This window comes from Thermobia domestica, chromosome 12, assembly GCF_964235325.1.
Source record: "Thermobia domestica chromosome 12, izTheDome1.hap1.1, whole genome shotgun sequence".
Classification (NCBI taxonomy): Eukaryota; Metazoa; Arthropoda; class Insecta; order Zygentoma; family Lepismatidae; genus Thermobia; species Thermobia domestica.
Window position 1 is genome coordinate 10,225,563 of NC_137465.1, and position 21,462 is coordinate 10,247,024.

General features: G+C 35.9%; 1 protein-coding gene across 1 annotated transcript in view; it reads left to right on the plus strand.

Annotated features, from left to right (window-relative positions):
- LOC145666327 (bumetanide-sensitive sodium-(potassium)-chloride cotransporter-like) overlaps positions 1–21,462 on the plus strand; it is a 190,997-nt gene that overhangs the window by 38,657 nt on the left and 130,878 nt on the right. Inside the window, exon 3 of the mRNA XM_081733431.1 lies at positions 13,459–13,554. Within this exon, the coding sequence (XP_081589557.1) occupies positions 13,459–13,554 (96 nt within the window). The remainder of the gene's footprint in view (positions 1–13,458; positions 13,555–21,462) is intronic.

Below are 21,462 nucleotides of genomic sequence, written 5' to 3' on the forward strand. Positions count from 1 at the left end.
AATTTCTTCTATGTTTTATCATTTTTCAGATATTTCCGTGGATTAATTAAAATGGCCCACCCTGTATATCCACATTCGTGCATACTTCTATTTTGTAGTTGACCATTCATCACAACATAATTAATACTTGATCTGTTGATAATTTACGAGTGAAACATCTCAACCAAAATCTCGCGGCCTACAATCTCGCCTGGCGAAAACCTCGCGGACCAAAATCTCGCATAATCAAAATTTTGCCGGACGAAATCTATCCTGGCCAGAGTCTTGCGAGATAAAACTTAGTCATCTAATATCTCGCGGGACCAAACCTTGCAGTAGCGGTTCTTCTGTATAGAATGTTTAAAATATATATTTAAAATATTCAGTGTACACTTGGAAAATAATAATTATTATTATAAATGAACAAGACAGAACATAATAAGTGATTTTATTAATTTTTAAAAGAGGAAAAGAAAGGTTAACAATTAGTTCCTGACTCATTAATATAACACTTGTATCGAATACAGTTAAGGTTAACAATATAATTTAATTAAGTAGAGGTGCAGAACAAAGAATAGGGTGCCACTTTTTCTTTCTTTCTTTTTTTTCTTTTTCTTTTTCTTTTTTTTGTGGAAAATTTACCAGAAACTAAGAACTTATTTATGTACGCGGATAACCTGTAACTCAACAGCACTGAAAAGTTTGCTCCATCATCATGATATTGCTCTGTGTGAATAACGCAATAATCATACGTGTCTGGTAAAATTTTAAAAGGTAATTTACATTTTTGCTCTAATAATTATAACAATAATGTTTTGATCAGTGGCATATTTAGGAGACTATCGAGCTCAAGGCCCTCAAAATAATTTTATTATTATGTTTTCGGATTATACATACAACACAAATGCTTGTTACTGATTCTCAAGTCCCCACCCCGAAACAAGATCCTAAATACGCCACTGGTTTTAATAATATTTGAATCGATATTATTAGTAGAAATACTTTATAGAAAGTTCAAACCTGAATTATCACAGAAATAAGAACACATAAGACTTTAGTAATTGTAGTCGTATTGTCGAACGAACTCCCAAAGGGTTGACCTCTTGAATGAAAGTGTCAGAGATACTTGTTAATTTGCATTTGAAGCTAACATCTTAGAAATGCCTTGACAGTTTATACTAGAAAATATTTCACTGTGGCATAAGAAAAACAAAAACTAGATGTTGTACCTTTTTGCCATTTTAAATTCGAAACGGGACAAGAAACGCAACAATTATCGTCTCATTTTCGAGACGAGAAATTTCTCGAGTCCCGTGGGCAAAGATAATTCATTGGGATGCGCACGAGACGAGTCGAGACAGGATTTTCCCGACAAGATTCGAGTCGAGACACTGCTCTTCCAATAGAAAAATATGCATTTTTCGAGTCGAGACATCACTTTTACAGCACATTTTCGAGACGAAATAGTCACAAATTTTGTCTCTTGTGCATCCCTACTAATTCACCCAAGTCTTGGATCTCAAACATTGTTTTAGTGTTCGTATACATGATATGCAAAAAACTTCAAATTGAGAAAATGATGGTACAAAAGCAATGAAGATCAAGTATCTACGTTTAAAATATGCAAGTCATTACACAATTTACTCTAATAATAAGTATGCTTTAAATGCTGTTATATCACACTATCTATTTGTGGACCAATCGTGATGCGGAACGGTTGTGATAACTTCCAGATGAAATCAAGAAAAAAATAGGGCACATTTTTAAAACATAAATTAACAAAACACAACAGTAAAATTTCGAGACAAGAGCGAAAGAAGCCCTCTAGGATAGAGACTAGACGATACCTATTACATTTAGGAGACGAGACGATAAACTTTACTTCTCGTCTCACGGAGAACACTGAACGAAATAGACATGTAGTGACTACCTGGCACATGTTGGTGCATTCTTTTTTTTTGCATGAATAATCGATTTTATTTCATATCAATCTGCAGGCATATCATCAATCTGTACGCTATTATTGGGGTATTAACCAAAAATAGAACACTGTAGAAAGCATTAAGTCATTATTTAGAAATGAAATAAAATCTTTGATTTTTACGTCCCACAGTAATGCTGGCTAGGCTAAAGGAGACGGTGATGATGAGAATGAATGAAATGGTGGAATGAAGGCAGTGAAGGAAATCTCTCCAATATATCTAAAGAAAAAATCCTTGGCGAGATTTTTTTCTTTGGCAGTTTTGAATAATGAATTCTCGGTCGTTTTCTTCTTACACATATATTAATATTTTGCAGTTCGCTATCCATCATAACAGGGTAAATCGTCTTTAATCCTATGCAAACTTTTGTCAGTTGATGCGACAAATAAACGAGTTTACTCTACACTATACAGTTAGAAGCTATTTTTATAAGATGAACACTTCCTTCACTTGAAATCAACATAGACAGATTTTCTGAAACTTTCGTACGTTGTTAGCTCCAATATGCCACTACAGGAAATTATTCGCGGAAATGTGTACGCAGAATCAATGCATTCTTTATGATCTATGAAGAGAGAGAATGCAGATTCGTCTTTTATGTGCTGTCAATTTGCATACCATCGGTTTGTTTGTCTTTGGGGTCAACACGAAGTTCACGCACGTGACCAAGCGGGGGTCAAAGAATGAAAGAAACTTACCTGGTTAGCCTCCCTTGCAACATGAAGACCATAAATTAAACAGCGTTTAAATGAAAGAAAATTAATTTTTAATTAGCGTGCTCTAATATTATTCTAGCAAGAAAAAGTAAAATTGAACATGTAATATTAATACTAACAAGCATTTGGATGAAGTTCGAAATATATAAAATAAATAGTTTTCATAATATTTTGGAAAGAAATATGCCATGTTATTACATAGGGAAATTCCAACGCATTCCGAGTGTTTTGGACACAGCTTTAAATATGTACAATTCTTTATAGTTAAGAATGTCAGAATCCCTTCGCAATTTATACTCTTTACGTCTTCTTTCGGGAATCACCATTTCGGTTTTAAGAACTTTTATTGAGTAATCTGAGCAAAATATTGAGGGGACCTCAAAAAAATCTTAAGCACTTGCTCCAAAAAGTGACCATTTGCTCAGCTTTATGTATATCAAATCTAGAGCAGTTGCTAATCAGCCAAGGACAATGAGCAATTGCTCACCAGTAGCTTGAATAGAATTATTTTTATTTACACGAAACTGAGCATTTGCTCCTAATTTGAGACTTTAGCACTTGCTCATTTTTATTTATACGGCCCGTTGTCGAGCATTCTTAATCACTTCCACTAAAAACGGGATGATAATAGTGACGGAATGCCACCTTCGTGTTAAATAGGTCCACTTTCCACACTACCTCTTGCGTAAGTTTTTCCAAGGTATTGCTAGGCTTATGGCTCAGTCTTTTATATATCCTAGATGACAACTTTTGATCTATTTGTGCAAAAACACAAAATACTAACACAATATACATTGAGGGCATAACAACGTTAGATACACAAATACAAAGTAATTTGTAAAGGTAATAATAGATATCGCAATTAACCAATCCAAATAGTTGTAGTGGAAAGAAGGACAGACATACATATATTACGAATTTAAAATCTATGAATTTTGATAATTAATGTTTAATGTAAGCATTCAAAACCAGTTTAATTTTTTCTGCTATTCATCATAGTTGGATAGAACTTTAAGAAAATTCGTATTTTCAGATGGGCTTGTACTTCGGACCATTCAATGAGCATGGGGTTGGCAATTCTCTTTCCTCTTTACCATTGACTAAAGAGAATTCTTCACCTTCTTGAGGATAACTATTTGGGGAGAGTGCGGAATGAAATTCTATTTTAAAAACTAGAACATTTTACACTACATGAAATCCTCCAGAAATTTTTAAAAAAATCTCGAACACTCTACATTATATGAAATCTATATTACAAAGTCCCACATAGTGACTCTTTATAAATCTCTTCAATATTTTTTTATATTCTGAAGCTTACTAAGATATATTTTTAAAGGATAACGACTCCTTCCTGTGGCTGACCGTCATCGTAGGGGAAGGGATGAAGCTAAGAAGCTTTATTTCTCATCCATGTATCATCTCTCATCCTCATGTTCTTGTATGCCCTCTCCGTGCGAATACCGCTACTGGACTCGCGGGTGGTTGGTGGGAATGTTGGAAAGTGGATGATCCATGGACGTCTTTCTTCATCTAGGGTGGACGTGCACCCATCCCAGTCTCTGTGTGTTCATTCTGTGTTCGTGTTGTCCGGAATCCTAGTCTTTGAAAATACAAAAAAAGCCTATTAAATAAAACATAAAAAAGTTAAAAATAAAATAAAATAAAATAAAAGTATAAAAAGGATGTAAAAATCCGCACCTTTTCTTCTTTTGAATTAGTGAGGGTCTATTCTTTTGGTTCCTTTTAGTATATTTTAGTTCCTATCCTTTTAGTTCCAATGCTTCCTTTCCCAGGGAATGCATTTCTGTCGACGGGAATATTTTCTTGTATACCCATTTTCCCTTGACTGCGTCGTCCTCACGCTGATCCTAGGTCAGGATAGCCAGGGGAGTAGCGTAAGTTCTCACAAGCATCCCGGTGTGAAGGTATGGCGTTCACACACATGTTCTCTTTATAAATGTATATTTAATGTTAGCATCTCATGGGTACTAAAACTATACAATCGTTTTATAGTCTACCCTCTCATAAGAAGTCCAAACCAAACGAAAGCGAGACAAAATTTCAACTTTTCGACAGTATTGGGAAACCTGTAATCAGATGTCTTCAACTTAAAGCCAAAGATGCTGATAGTGCCAAAGCCCAAGCTAACCGTCCGAGTGGTATTAAGGGCTTGTCCCGGCCCCTTTCCTTATTAAAGAAGTAATTACTTAGAACGCCGAACAAGTTAAAGATGTCAAGAAATTATGGAATGATATTTCATTAGTGGAAACGGTCGATAAGAAGCAGACAGTGAAGTTATAAAATTGACTCCCATTGGACCAGTGAACGTGTAGGTAGAACCGCATCGTTTACTGAACGTCTCTCGCGGTGTCGTATCATATTGGAACCTCCTAAATGCCACCGAGGAGAAGATTAAGCTCGAACTGGCTGACCAACATGTTGTAGAGGTACTTCCATCAAAAGTAAGAAGCCAGGTGAACTCATTGCTACTCAGCCACTGGTTCTTACTTTCAGTTTGCCTGCGCTTCCGGACTACGTGAAGGTTAGTTATCATGCGTCCCTATAGTCCCAGTCCCAGTTGTTTAAAATGTCAACACTTCGGGCAAATCAGTACATCGTGTAATGGGAGTGCTGCTCTTTGTACGAATTGTTACTAGAGTAGTCATGGTGCGGAACAATGTACAGCCGCCAAGTCCTTTTGTGTCAATTGCAAGGGCGAGCATTCTCCTTGGTCTCAGGACTGCCAAGCCTTTCAACTTAAAAAACGGGTTCACTCGAGCAGAGGGTTCTATGAAATAGAAAATTTATGGATAAAATACAATGTGATACATTTTTAGTGAAGGAATGTGAGTGTGAATATTAAATTACTGACAGTGCACAACATATTGATATGAATTCTGACTGATAGTGAAAGTACTGTATATGTAAGTATGCTCTTCCATTATGCTCATTTATGCGTATTCACCCCGTCGCTGACACGTTTGCTCTCTACGGCTGCACACCCCCGCTGCAGCTCGGGAACCCCTGCTGCGCTATCCTCTGACTCGGTTAGATAGCATTCTTGCTTTTAGTGGCCACCTAGCACAAGTTGATTCGTGTTTTATGCACTGTAGTTTTCATGCCATACATTCACACTCTATTTATACTGAGTCCTCATGAAATCAATCTGCAAGTAGTTATGGTGTTTCTCGTTTAACGCATTCTCTGCTAAAACAAATAGAAAGATCTAACCTACCCTGAAATTGTAAGAAATGTGTTACAATTTCATAGAACCGTCTTATCGAGTAATACCTAAGAAACATATCCAAGAGCCTATGCTTAGATTCGTTTAAAAGAAACCGTCCTTTCCTCGCTTTCTGTGTCCTTTGCTACTGTTGCAGCTACTTGTAAATCTGTGGTAACTCATACGCCCGACGTTTCCATCCCAACTGATTTTGTTTCTGACAAAAATCAAGAAATTCAGACTCCAGTCGCATCTACTAGCGAACCCCCAAACCCCACGTATTTCTGTTCGTGTGTCGGTTTTCGGCGAGCTCCAGCTTTTGTCGCTGGCCTGAAACTTTGGAGTCAGCATATACAGAAAGACATTGATACGGTCCGTTTCCCGAAATTAACAAAATCTCTACCTATTCGTAAGCCACCTTCAATTTCCTTGAAATCTGATATGGTTTAAGACGACCTGATGGATACTGAGTGGACGGTTCTTGGTCCACGTGAAAAGGTTCGTCTCAAACGTTGATTTCTGATTTATTGTTTTTTTAGTGTTCTTATATGTTTTATTTATTATTAATATTATTAGTATTTGTTGTTATTATTATATACTTATTCTTATTGTTATGTATTTGTTGTTTTGATGTATTTTATCCCTTCGTTTAGATTTTTACTTTTCTGTTGCAGCAGTATTTTTGATATATTTTAATATGTTGGTTTTTAAATGTTATTTAAGGCAGTTGATCGTGACGCGGACAAATAATAGCCTAGATGCTGATGCCAGCATTAAACCTTAATCAAAATCATGTTGATCGTGACGGGGACAAATATCCTCGATACTGATGTCCTCATTAAATCTCAATGAAAGTCATGTGGATCTTGACGGGAACAAATAGCCTCGATACTGAAGTCCCTATTAAACCTCAATAAAAGTCGTGTTGATCGTGATGGGAACAAATAATCTCGATACTGAAGTCCCCATTAAACCTCAATGAAAGTAGTGTGGATCATAACGGGGACAAATAGCCTCGATACTGAACTCCCCATTAAACCTCAATGAAAGTCGTGTGGATCATGACGGGAACAAATAGCCTCGATACTGAAGTCCCTATTAAACCTCAATAAAAGTCGTGTTGATCGTGATGGGAACAAATAATCTCGATACTGAACTCCCCATTAAACCTCAATGAAAGTCGTGTGGATCATGACGGGAACAAATAGCCTCGATAATGAAGTCTCCATTAAACCTCAATGAAAGTCGTCTGGATCATAACGGGGACAAATAGCCACGATACTGAACTCCCCATTAAACCTCAATGAAAGTCGTGTGGATCATGACGGGAACAAATAGCCTCGATAATGAAGTCCCCATTAAACCTCAATGAAAGTCGTGTGGATCATGACGGGAACAAATAGCCTCGATAATGAAGTCCCCATTAAACCTCAATGAAAGTCGTGTGGATCATGACGGGAACAAATAGCCTCGATACTGAAGTCCCCATTAAACCTCAATAAAAGTAGTGTTGATCGTGACGGGGACAAATAACCTACCTAACCTAACCTAACTTCATCTATAGTTCCTTTTAAAAAATTATAATTTAAAAAATATAATCGGGACATTCACGTTGGAGTGAGGCTATTTTTTCTGTTGTAATGTTTATGATTTTTTTGTAATACCTGAAAGGTGTGGGCTTTCATTAGGCGGTGTTCGTGAGTGGGGAATAACCTACTTAAGGTGTCACTTATGGTATTTTCAGAGCCTGGTATGAATTGTATTTTATAATTTAGCTTTTGTAGTTTAACGGCCCACCTGAGTAACCTATTGTTCCAGGACTTAACCCGATTTTAGTAAGATAGAGCGTGATGATCAGTGACAATGATCACGTGATTACCTAACAAGATTGATTTTCACTTTTTGATTGTGATCAGAATCGTAACCTTCGCTAGTGTCATTTTGCTAACTTTTTGCTTGAAAGTACCTAAATCTTGGTTAATCCTTTGATCACGCATGTGACTAATATTACTTTGTAGGTTAATTACTTCTTGTTCTAACTTAAAAACACCCTACTTCTAACTTCTTGCTCCACCTCTGACTTAACAGCTGATTGTAATGGAATGTTTCGTACTTGCCGTATGTTTTGAACAGACTGTGCCGTGTGTTTCTTTAACCTATCAACTTTTGTAGTTAATTGTGTAATATTGGCGGTGTTTTGCAAAGCTACATTTTTAATTTCGGCAACTTCGTTCTGAATATCATTTACTTTTTGACACTGTTCATGTAAACTTGACGTAGTTTCCCGTATGTGCGTATTTTTACGCTTATTGTTGCTTCAAAATCCAAAATATGGTTTTCAACTTGTGTTTGGTGTTTATTAACACTAAATTCCAATACGGCTTGCCTATCTTTTAATTCATTAAACCTCTCTTGATTTTCTTTGCGATAGGTTGTAATTTCGGCCTTGCAATCCTCAATCTCTGCCTTTGAGAACTCTAAATTTCTTTTACATTCTTGTATATACTCCTCTATTTTCTCTTCCATGGTCTGTATGTCGTGACAGAATTATTAGTTTGCACAATATTTTTGTTAACTTGTTCTAATTTATTATTTACATCTTTTCTTAGTTCAGTAATGTTTTTTTGCAATACTTTCTTTAAATTGTGCTGACTGGTCCTCAAGCAATGCAGTAAGCATTTGCTTTAACTCTGCAGAGTCTGATATTTTGTCTACTTATTTTTATTGACTGGCACTAAAATAAGCTAATAGTATCTTTAAAAATTATCTACAGTTTCTCTAAATTGCAACTAATATCTTTAACACACATATACAAACACAATAATTAACATACACTTTTACACTTGTAATGCACAAATCATAATACGCATTGACCTATATTCTTTTTTTTTCAGTGCCAGTATTTAAAAGGGACTAATTTTCGCGTTTACACGAATGGAAGGAAGTCTATAAAAAATAAGCAATTATACTATTCCAGAGCTATTTAAATATTAACTAGTTACTATAAACTCCTGGGTAAAATGACTAATTTCTGCCTTTAATTTTTATTTCTTGGGTTTTACGGCACCAATTGTTTATTGCTGGTGTTGGTGAGTTTATTGCAACCAATTGCTGGTGTTGGAGGTTACATTTTTTTTTTAATTTTTGTACTTACAATGGAGACGTATTTAAAAAAGTAAAGTTTTCAATTATTTTTTTTTACCAGGACATATATTATGCTTTGCCAGCTATCATTTAAACTTGGGAAGATTTAAATGAAAGTTGGTATGCAACGTAGTTGGTTATTAAAGTATTACAATTAGTTTTATTATTATTATTATTATTATTATTATTATTATTATTATTATTATTATTATTATTATTATTATTATTATTATTATTATTATTATTATTATTTGTACATGCTTACTGCGAGGAATAGCTTACTATTTTGATTTTGGATGTGACGTATATCCTGTAATTTATAACCTTGCGTTATGAAGGATTACAATTTACAACGCAAATGATTACTTAAATAGCAACTATGTTTCATTATTTATATTTTTTGCTTTATGATTGTTTTACATTTAGCATTACGTTTTGGTTGCTATAACTTAATAATACTAAATATATGTAAGAACACTACAAAAGATAATAACAATATTTACAACACTTAATTAATATACGGCCGTTGAAATATGAATATTAGATATTAATTTTGATAATTTTAACTAACTAACTATTTTTTTTTTACATTAGTGATATATTGTATAAATGAATTTGAATGTAAGTGGCTTTTATATATATAGTTATTCATTTATTTAAATGACACTTTATTAGCTGGCGTGCTATGCGAATACGTTATATTTTTTATTACGATTTTTAAAAGAATATTTTTTGGCGATTTTAGAGCTGATTTTTTTTCGTATTAGGAATATAATTTTTGAAGCTATTAACCCTCCAGAGGGCGCATGTCGGTTGAAAAGACCAAATTGCGCCATTTTGGTCATTGCTAGTAGGAGAAAGTATTTGGAGATTCCCCCTCTCAGATGCTCCTCAGGGAGGGGGAGAGCCAAGGAATGCAGGTGGTGGAAAGGAGTTAGTTCCAAAGTGCCGTCACAGTGATAACAAAAACCCAAGGTCGGTCATTTCCACCGAAGCGCCCAATAGGTCAAAAAGACCGATGCTCCCATTCGTGCCCGTATGACCGATGCGCCCTCTCGAGGGTTAAAAAAAATACTTACAATTTTTTGGGTTACAACCTGTGGCATGGCTTATTTTTTTATTGTTTTGCTAATGAGTTTTTGGGGCAATTTTGCAAACTTTGGGTAAAACAGCTGTGCACTGAGTTTAGCTAATTAGTAATTGTAATTTTTTTTTTTTTTTTTTTTTTTTTTAGAGAATTGGATAATTAAAAACTGTGCTTGGATACTGGACGTGATTAACTATACGATTTACGAGCAAAAATATATGAAATGGTTTTTAACTTTATTATTACATATTAGGCTTAATGGCGGATGCCTTTTTTTGACTTTCTGTGCTGGAGGTCTTGGCACTTGCTTTTTGACTAATTTGCGTTGTTTTGGTCACCGTGGGTTACATGATTAGTAACTACCCACTTAATGTAACATTGTTTACCATTGGTTGATGACTAAAAATTGTTTAATTGGGAATTAGTTTAAATGTTTTTTGGACACCTGGGGGTAACTTGTGACTTTTTACCCTTGTGAGAATCAACACAGAAAAAAAAGTTTTTTTTAGCAAATTTTTGAACGAACCCACATAGCACACTACGTCCCTGGGATGTCCCATTTTGATCCCAATCATCCCATTCGGTTCCCGGGATTATCGGGACAATGAGAAGACATCCCATGGACTTTATGCATGGGAAGTCCTGAAAGATTCCCATGTAGGATGTCCACGGAACGTCCCAGATCGGACAGGAGGTCCGAGGGAAAACCAATAGACATCCCTTCGTGGTCCCGTTGAATATCCCGTATCCCGGGATATTAGCGGACATCTGGATCTCCCTCGGAAATCCTGTGGATGTCCCGGGAGCACATTCGGATATCCCGGGATGTCCGGTCGTCTGTTGCGGGCTCAGTCTCGGACATCCCATGAACGTACTTGTGCTATGTGGGAAGTATTATTGTTTTGGGCATATACACATATAAAGATAAAATTAATTTGTTCGTTTTTGAGATGAAAATGACGATAAGACTGATTTTATTGCTAACTTACGTCCTTTTTTCTTTCTTTCTTTCTTTCTTTTTTTTTAAACCAAAATTGGGTGGGAAAACTAATAAACTGAACATTTTAATTTTTATGCTTTGACGAGCGTCTTGCTGTTAATAGCATATTTTTATACATATATAATTCATAACCTAATAAATAAATTCTTTTAGCAAAGTAAAAAATGTACCTCTCGATCAATAATCGACACAATTAGTAGGGCCACACAAGCAAGTATTTTTCATTCTATTTTCTCAAAGACTATATGCGGAAGTTTAATGTCAAGTGTGCTATTTTCTTTAGCTTTAATACCCTACGCGCGATATTCGTTTATTTTTAAAAAGTAAATATTCTAATTAACTAAAGGGAAATTAACGTTTAAGTGGTAATGAAATTCTAGGTTAAAGCTCATTGATCACACTGTGCTTCGTACTGACATCTTATAGTGTAATAATGAATAATGCGCGTAATGAGTTACCGAGCGTATACTTCAATATCATTTTCACCTCATGTTTCATGTTCAGCGTCAAGTTTAGATTTGCCAATTGATTTTTTTGTGGTCTACCTTTTCGAAAACAACGTACGAACGTTCACAATTACACATAATTTTTCCACTTCAGCATGATCTATCGTATGGGCGTAATCTCACCCCATAACTAATATGTTTGTTTTCGATGACCGTTGCAATGATGCCATCTGGCGAGCGAACAGTGAAAGAGACAGCACGTACCAGAGCTGTCATGTAAGGCATTTCATTGTGCGGCAATATGTAGAACAGTCTACTTCACACTTTGGGATTATGACTTCTGTTTGATTATGGCAGTGTTGGAGGACCACATATGACATGTCCTATTGTCTAAATTTCATCAAGAACATTCAGTCAGCACAGCGTCACGAAACATAATTGCTGGTCACGGTGCTGTGAATGTCGGAAGTGCCAGAGGTTTTGGTCTGGGGTCATCAGTCTTACCGGCAAGTCACGAGAAGGGAGACCTGTTCAACTTGACAATGATGCCCTGCGAGCGGTGGTCCAGGCAAATCTAAATTAAAATGTTGAAGAACTGGCCAGCGAACTCCAAGTCACTCATTCGACCCTTCATCATCCTCTGCAGGACCTTGGGCACAGGGGCGGATCTAGGACGGACTTCTGGGGGGGGGGCTTGTAATACTGCTACTTGGAGCTACTTTTAAGAGTGTCAAGAAATAAACTATATATTTTATTTATATATAAAATAAAAAAGTTTCATCTTCTGGAAGGGCGATCGCCCCCCCCTGGATCCGCCCCTGCTTGGGCATGTGTCGAAACTCGATAAATGCGTTAACGCCTCAACAAAAGCAGCGGCGAGGACAGATGTGAGCCATTTCTGAACAGAATGGTAACAGGGCGTGGAAGGTGGGCTCTCTAACATAATATTCGTCAATGCGTCTCTAAATGGGGCTGCAGGTCCTTTGCCAAAATAGGACCTTCACCCTTGCGAAGTGATGTTGAATGTTTGGGGGATATTCGTGGGATAATTCATTTTGATGTTTTGCCAAGTAACCAGAGACTTCATCTAGATGTTTACTGTCGGCACCTTGAACGCCTATGAACTGTATTGTTGGAATAAGGAATTTTCTTGCTTTATCGCAAGAGTCCTCATCCACGGTAATAGCAGTGTTTTTCGCAGCCTGCAAAACCACCTTTCCGGGAAAAGACTACAAGAGAAAAATGATGTGCGACCAAGGGCACCCATCAGGGGGGGGGGGGCAAGTGGGGCACTCGCCCCTATAGGAAATTGTACTTGGGAATATCGAAAACCCAATAGAATTTTTACATTAGTTACGGCAAAATTTGAAACTATATTTGAAATATCGCTTATACTTGCCCCCATTGGAAACCACAACATGGGCGCCCTTGCGTGCGACGAACAATGATCCAGTTGTTTGCCTCCAAAATCGGTGACTTCTTTCAATGAGGGATTCAACTGGTTGGCAGGTGGCAGTATTGGAAGTCCGATGGAGATTATTTTCCTGAATAATGGTAGGTTATCGTTCTTTTTGTCACCAGAGCAAAAATACGACATTAGTTATATGATGACCAGATACATGTCTCATCTTTGGAGATTTTTCCTATTAAACGCTAACAATGCTGTGCAGAGAACTATTATAATAATGGTATTGTAACTTCTTTGGTATTTCACATTATTGTAATGCCATATAGAAAGAGAACTGTAAACTACTAAATGTTTTCAATATTATAATTGCATTGACTCAAGGTTAAGGACTTCGAAGAAATCTTCTTTACATACCTGCTTAGGTATCATTAAGAAATCATTTACTATAGCTATTTTCTCCATTTTCCGTGTAGGGCTGGCGTGTTTAGTGGTGATCCTGTCCTCTTGCGTCACAACGCTCACCGCGCTTTCCATGTCTGCCATCAGCACGAATGGGTTGGTCAAAGGAGGTAAAGTACTCATTACGCTTTCTCTTCTTTCTTTCTTTTTTAACTAAGTGATTATTGAATTACAATTACCAATTATAGAGGTTATATATATGAACATCCGTGATAACTTGTGTATGAGCTTAGAAAAGAATATTACGTTTTGTTTGTAATTTAAATGGATTGGCAGTCTTTGGATGAACTAAACAACAACTGCGTAAAAATAAATTATTTATTTATTAACATTGTGTAAGTTAAGTACACCTGAACTCGTGTAGGAAATGAAATGAAATGAAATCTTTAAGTTTTACGTCCCACAATTATGCCGGTTAGGCTAAAGGAGACGGTGATGATGAGTAATGAATGAAATGGTGGAATGAAGAAAGTGGGAGGAAACGGGAGAGCCCCGAGAAAACCCACGCACAAGGTGTTTGTCCACCACAAAGTTCACTTGGCGGGGGCTGGGATCGAACCCAGGACCCCAAGCACCAGAGGTGAACGCTCTACCACTGAGCCACCGCTACGAAGTTGTGGAGTAGTGGTTTGGATTCGATGGAGCCCCTCCGTGTGTGAATTCCAGTCCTCACAAATTACGGGGAAAATGAAGTAGACAATTAGAACTGCAATTTGTGATCTGCTTATATCTGTTGATGTTTCCGGGTAGTAAGGATCATACCAAGGGTTTGACTATAAGATAATCTTATTTAAATTGCATTTTGAGCTTAAAGTATATATATATATATATATATATATATATATATATATATATATATATATATATATATATATATATATATATATATATTATTTTAACGTCCATTGTCGGCAGTGGAGCCTACATAGAAGAGACATAGTTTGAAGTGAAATCAGAAACGATGTAATGCCTTCGATTCTCTTCTACCGAGAATTGAACCTGGAACCTTATGAGCCAAAGAGAATGCGTTCTGGGCGTTAGACCTGCGAGAAAGGCTAAAAACAATCAAAATATTAAAAGCAAAACAGAACTGATAAAAAATAGATGAGTTATTGTGTGTAATATTAGTGTATTAGTGTAATATTAATGTGTAATCGTAGTGCAGGAGCGCCACTAAATATTAAGTTTAGTGCATATTTACTTTATATCGTGGTTACCACCGAAATTTATTGCAAATACGCTTTAAGCCTAAAGTGAAATTCAAATATTTTGTAAACTGTTCTTGACATGGTGTCTTGACATGAAAACTAAGAAACAGCATCTTGGATTTTTATCGGTTCTTCTCCATAGATTGTGCACTAACTTGTTGACAAGTACACCCGCTGGGAATCGAGCTCGGGACTACGCTCACAGACAGCACAAATGTTGCCCACTCAGCCACAAATGGGAATGACTGTTGACTACTTCTGATTCCACATAATTCCATTCTGGTTGAATTCTGATAAAGAAAACTGTAGGCTCCTTTGATAACAGAAGATCTATCTGTAGGGAAATTCCACAATTATAATCCATTTTATTTTTATTGTGTAGTGTTCTCATGTTATAATTTCTTTTTTCTGTTCATAAACTTCACAGTTCTCAGTATTCGTATCAAAAGTTCCTCAGTGAAATCAGTGGTTGTGATGGACACTGTTAATTAATGGCAAGATGAACGAAAAGTGTTGTATCAATACGTAACATCCAATTATATGATTAATATTTACTTATAAATTGTTGGGAGAGAATGGAAGATGGCGTGAATGTGGACGTCAGGGTCGGACCAAGGGCCGGGCAATCCGGGAACTGCCCGGGGCACCACAATCAGGAAGCGCCAAAACAAGCCTAAAGAAGTAAACTAAAGTTCATTCAACGAACCTTCTGATCCTGATGTAAACATTACAGAATGGTATTACTCCGCCAGTCATCGGATGATTGGCTATCGGTCAGCGCTTCTTTCGAGAAGCACGTGGTTGTACCCTGTCGGCGTTTTACATATTCCTCGCACGCAGCCATACTGTAAACCGTGATTCGCGCGTAAGGTGGGTCAAAGCCACTTTCTGCGCATGCGCATTCTCTTTTATTGCATTAATTTAATTTAGTTCTTAGACACCGTGTTGTTTCTGTTATATAACTGTAAGGAAATTGCATTTCTGGTAATGAGCCTTACAAGCAACAAAAACATTGAAAAACAGCTTATTTGACAATGGACTATTTTCTTCTGCCGCGTGGATGTTCCAAGGCTCTTGAACCAATAAAGTGAAGCAATTACCACGTGCATCTGTTTACGTGAGGTACTGAACGTTCCTTGAATAAACGTGTTTTCTACTGACTTTTATGGTTTATATTCTTGTAAAGTGGTTTCAATTACATCATCTTTCTCCATTCTACCATCGAAGAAGAGAGTTTTATAGTACTAGGGGAACTGTATCGACAAATGGAGACATAGCATGTAGAAGAAAGAGTGGAAGAGGAGTTGGTATTGTTTACAGCGGACCATGTTCTTTGCTAAATTTTCCCAGGCAATGAATGCTATTGGATTTTATATATGTTACTATTTTAAAGTGGTAATGGAGGTGGAACAGTATATACAGCACTTCCTTTTGATTTCTTAAAAACGACATCGCCGCGCCAAACTGTCGGCCTTTGTTGAAAGTAGTATCTAGGAGATGTTATTGTTTCGGTATATACAGTTCTTGCCAAATCATTCATTTCGACAGTGTCGACAGTACATAAATAATGATAATAATATAATTCACAATGTAATTGATACCATATTTATATTTTTAAGTACTAAATATACCTATACAGGCACGTAGTCAGGATTTCACGATAGGGGGGGGGTCCGTGAAAAAAATACTGTAGTTATCACACCAAGGGTTCGATCATTCTAAACTATTTTGCTGGCAACATATATGCATTCGTTTGGCCAGAATTTCGTAATGGGCGGAGGGGGGGGTGACATGAAATACTGTGATTACACACCATGAGATCGATCAATCGAAACTATTTTACTGGCAAAATAGCCATATTGCTTTGTTAGGACAATAAAATGAGGATATGTTAGTAAGTATTTTAATTTAAAAAGCTATGAAAAATATTGAGTAAAAGAATATTAAAAATTATTGAAAAAGATAGTGTCTTTAGTGATGGGCAGTGGGAATATTCCCGGTGGGAAGGAATCTAAAAATGGGAATATTCCCGGGTTTTTTCCCTGGCCTATAAATTCCCGGGAAGGAATTTATTTTCATTTCTTTATTTTATCCTCCAAATTATAAGATCCATATGACTAATTACTTTATTTTAATATATTATGATTTACTTCTAGGTTTTAAAGAATTTTGAGGTTAAAAAAATTAAAATTATTTGACTGTACTTTATATAACTAATAATATGATATTTTAAGTTCCATTTCCATTTGCACTAAAAATTAGGGTAATTGTTTAATATTGGAGGCCAAAACTAGCAAATAGTAGGATGATTTGCGGAAGAAATGAGTTGATAGTGATGTTCAAGTAGTCAAGAAAGTATCGAACGTATTTTTTTTAAGGCAATAGGGGATTTATACAAAACGGAAAGGTAAGTGGAAGTGATTTATGTGAGAAAAGAAAGTCAATTGTTGGTAACGAAGATAGAAAACAACGCGCCATGCGGGTCTCTAACCCGTCTTCATTCGCTGACGCTCGCTCCGCAATGCTGTCTGAATTTAATGCTGGTAACGTAATTTAACGTATGAAACCATAAAACAACCGCATCGGAATAGAATATCGCAAAAAAGTAGGTGCAAAAGCTGGCCCCCAATGCTAAAGAACAGCCAAAATTAGCAAAGTACTAATTTACAAATGATGAAAAGGAACCATTTTGTAAAGTAATTTACAATTATGTACAAATAGAGATGAAGTACTATTAATAAACCCTGAACCACCATTAGTAATAGACGTCGGGCTGTCTCCTCTCTCTCACTCGAATTTCTGAAGAGGCACTCGGACTTATTTTACATGTGAATTAACGTATGGAATTTCAAGAAATAGGTAGAATGAAAGGTCGTATATGGCAATGTTACGTGCTAAAATATAAAGATAAGTAAGTATCTTGCAAATTTTGTGAACATAAATATGTATGCGCAAATGTTGATAAATTGGTGAGACATGTATCTTTTAGCATTTATCCAATCTAATTGGCTTATAACATTTATAAATTTAATGTGTTTATAATATCTGTAATACACTTAAGAGTCAAATTGAGCAAATACACTTACATAGCTATAAATATAAACTGTTACTACATAATTTTTTCGTACATATTTAATTGATAGAACATATTGTAAATAAATATACATTTATGCGTACTCTCCACTGGCGGATCCACGGGGATTGCGGAGGGGGCGGTCGCCCCCTCCAAAGGGTTTTTTGAACTTTCAGCATTTATCGTAGGGAAATACTAACATGGTCTTTTTCCCGACCGATCCAATATGTGTGACAAGCGTAGCAGAGTCTAATCAAAATGTGTGGTACTTAATAGTACTTAATACAGACATATTTGAATTGTGAATACGTTTCTCCCTAGTTCCTTGAGGCGGTCAGGTCACCATAAGCCCCAAAGGAGCGAGAATATGATTTATTCGTTGGACGAACAGCTGTAAGAAGGAGAGTAAGGCGACTCACTCTTTGAACTAAAAACGTATATTTTAAAATTGTGTCCTAGAAAAAGGATATGGGAATGGAATTCGGGTCCTAAAACTTCAAGTACCTTTACCTTGAATAAAGAGAAATATAGAATCTTCAGCGCTCCTTACCGGAAAGCTCTCTGAAACTGAGACTTTTCAGTTGGTTGATTGATTAATATGTATTTACGTCGTTTGCCAAAAGTGATGCTTTACAGAACGAGGACTAGAGTTTAAAGTTGGAAGTGTAGTGCGTTCGATGCTCACTCACCGGGAATCAAACCACAGAACCCCTTGCATCAAAGATCAAAGGTACGTTCGCTAGCTACTAGATCAACAAAGAGAGCCGTGACTTTTGGGATTCAACACGGAAACATTAAGAAGGGACGAAGGATTTATTATGACTTCAAATGGCATTTCATATTTTCTTGAGAAACAACACAAGTTTGTTATTGTATTCATACATAAAAACGAAATCCTGAGTGAGTAACTTCGTACAGGCCAAACCACTTAAACTAGAAACTTGAAATTAGGACAGTATATAAGTTTTGTTACGTAGGGTATTACTAAGGAAGGATTTTTTTTTTTTTAAATTCTAAGAAACGAAGGAAGAATGGGGTGGAAATTACTTTAATAAGATGGCCATCTCTTCGAATCCGTTACGACTAGAGACTTCAAGTTTGGCATTTGGATTTCTCATTTAAAATAATTTGACACGCGTTTCAACTTTTTTTTTGATATGATAGTAAAACGGAGAAAAAGAGATGGAAAAAGTGGCGGCGATTGCAAATATTATAATAAGATATCAATATCTAAGAATCTTTGAAGGTTACAAACATGAAATTTCGTATATGGACTTTCCACTTAAAATAATTCAATACGTATAGCAGCATTTTTTATATTTTACCTAGAAGGGAAGAAAAGGGGTGGGATTATTATTATTAATTTTATTATTATTATTATTATTATTATTATTATTATTATTATTATTATTATTATTATTATTATTATTATTATTATTATTATTATTATAAGATGCCGTATCACGGGATCCCTTGCGGTTAGAAACATGAAAGTTGGTAGTTTGATTTTTCATTTAAAATAATTCAACATTTATTTGAACGTTTTTTTTTTTTCACTTAACGTAGAAGAGAAGGAAAAAAGGTGAGGCTGGTTCATTAAAATGCCTTACGAGGTGTTTGAATTTCGTGACACAGTCTTAGCTCAATCCAATTCTATATGAAACTCAGAAGGAAGAACGCGAAATATTGTGCCACAGTACCACGTAGGAACATCTGCTACGGCCGTATGTCGACCAGATTGGGGATCTGGGGCGAGCCCCACCTAGACGAAGGCTAGTATAATATACCTAGGTAATTTTATTGCTGTTGTAAGCATAACTATAATTATACTATGTTTCGTGGACCCCACACAATTATAGAGATAGATTAATTTTGTATTAATTTATCTAACTGCTGTCCCGCAAGTTACTTAAAATATAAATGAGTAGAGCAAATTGTACACTCTTTCGTTAAAATGAATGATATCGTCAATACAGTATTTTCTTTTGTGCAAGTACTGTGTCAGACAGTGCATCTCATATGTTGCGGTGACTGTGTGTGAAGTGAATCATGAACCGTCACGTCTCCGAAACGGAAGTACGTATTTAATTTAAATCTACAGAAAAATACTCCCATTACAAAAAAAAAAAAAAAAAAAAAAAAAAAAAAAAAAAAAAAAAAAAATCGGGTCCCAAAGTGGAATCTGGGAATCTTTTTTCCCCAATCCCTTCCAGTCCCGGATTCATATGAGTCCCATTCTTGCAAATTAAATACTGGTTACCTTGAAGCTACGCTCATCTTCGACAAAGCGAACCGCCCCTCCCAAACGATCCTTCTGGATCCGGTAGTGGTACTCTCTAAATATAATAAAGTGTTAATAAAGTAATATAGTACTGTTCAGAATATACATTTTAAAGAATCCTCTGTGGACAACAGTAATAATATGCTGTGATATAAAAATTAATTCAACTTTGAAATCATAATATAGTAATAGAATGCAATTTTCTTTCTGATTTTACATAAATTCCCGGATAAATTCCCATTTTGGGAATCTTCCCGGGAATATTCCCAGGGAATATTCCCGAAAAATATCTTCCCGGGAATTTACCCATCACTAAGTGTCTTCCGAGGTCATTCGAACTCGGTTCTTCTTGTCTTCTTTCTTCTTTTTCTTATCTTCGTTTAATACCGTCAAGGATAGCAATGAGATCTCTTTCGGTAGTAATGACATCCTATAAAATGGATTAGTGTTGCTGTGAAATTCATAATGGTTCATATTATTGGTGATATTGGGCATTACTTAAGTACTACCTGAGAATCTATCTGATCGAACATGTTTATCGATTGTCATTTGTAGTCCATAGGATTAGCATGGAGATAGATGGAATTTGGAATGCTTCGTTACAATAATATCCATTTTCAACTTGACTTCGCTCCCTGCACACAAAAGAAAGAGCAGGGGGCTAACCAAACGCTTGCTGTAGCTTTATATTTTTGACACTGATTTATCTTTTTCTCGCTTCTTTTTGTTCCATCCTTCCTTAATATTTTTCATTTCTTGACTCGAACGGGGGGGGGGGTTCGGACCCCCCGGACCCACCCCTTGGCTACGTGCCTGACCTATATCGTGTATTTGAGTATTAATTTTTCTTTTTGAAAAATAGGCTTAAAATATTAAAATCACTGTAATAAAATGTAAAATATAGGTTAGGACTGGGTACAACGATATAACACAACTGGTTCTTTATATAATTAAAATTGAGCCATCAATAATAGCACACACTTCCTTTCTATTTGATTCCATTTATTTCTTTTAAATATGTATTGTTTATCTGGTTGCCTGCCAACTAGATATTGTCAATTTCATTATTTTTTAACATATGAATATCTGAATATCTTTCTCTTCTTCAGATAGTAAACATCAGCCAGCCTAGTACAAATTTGAAATATCTTATGGCCCAAAACCATAAACAAATGCATATTTACAATACTAATATACAACGTACCGTTGTATGGGGGGTGGGCAAAAGTCACTTTGCCCGGGTGAATATTTTCCCCGGGCAAAGTGAAGCAGAAAGTTACACACACACACACACACACACACACATATATATATATATATATATATATATATATATATATATATATATATATATATATATATATATATATATATATATATATATATATATATATATATATATATGTAGGGACGGATTTATGGGGGTGGAAAGGAGCACGTGCATCCCCCTCCCCTT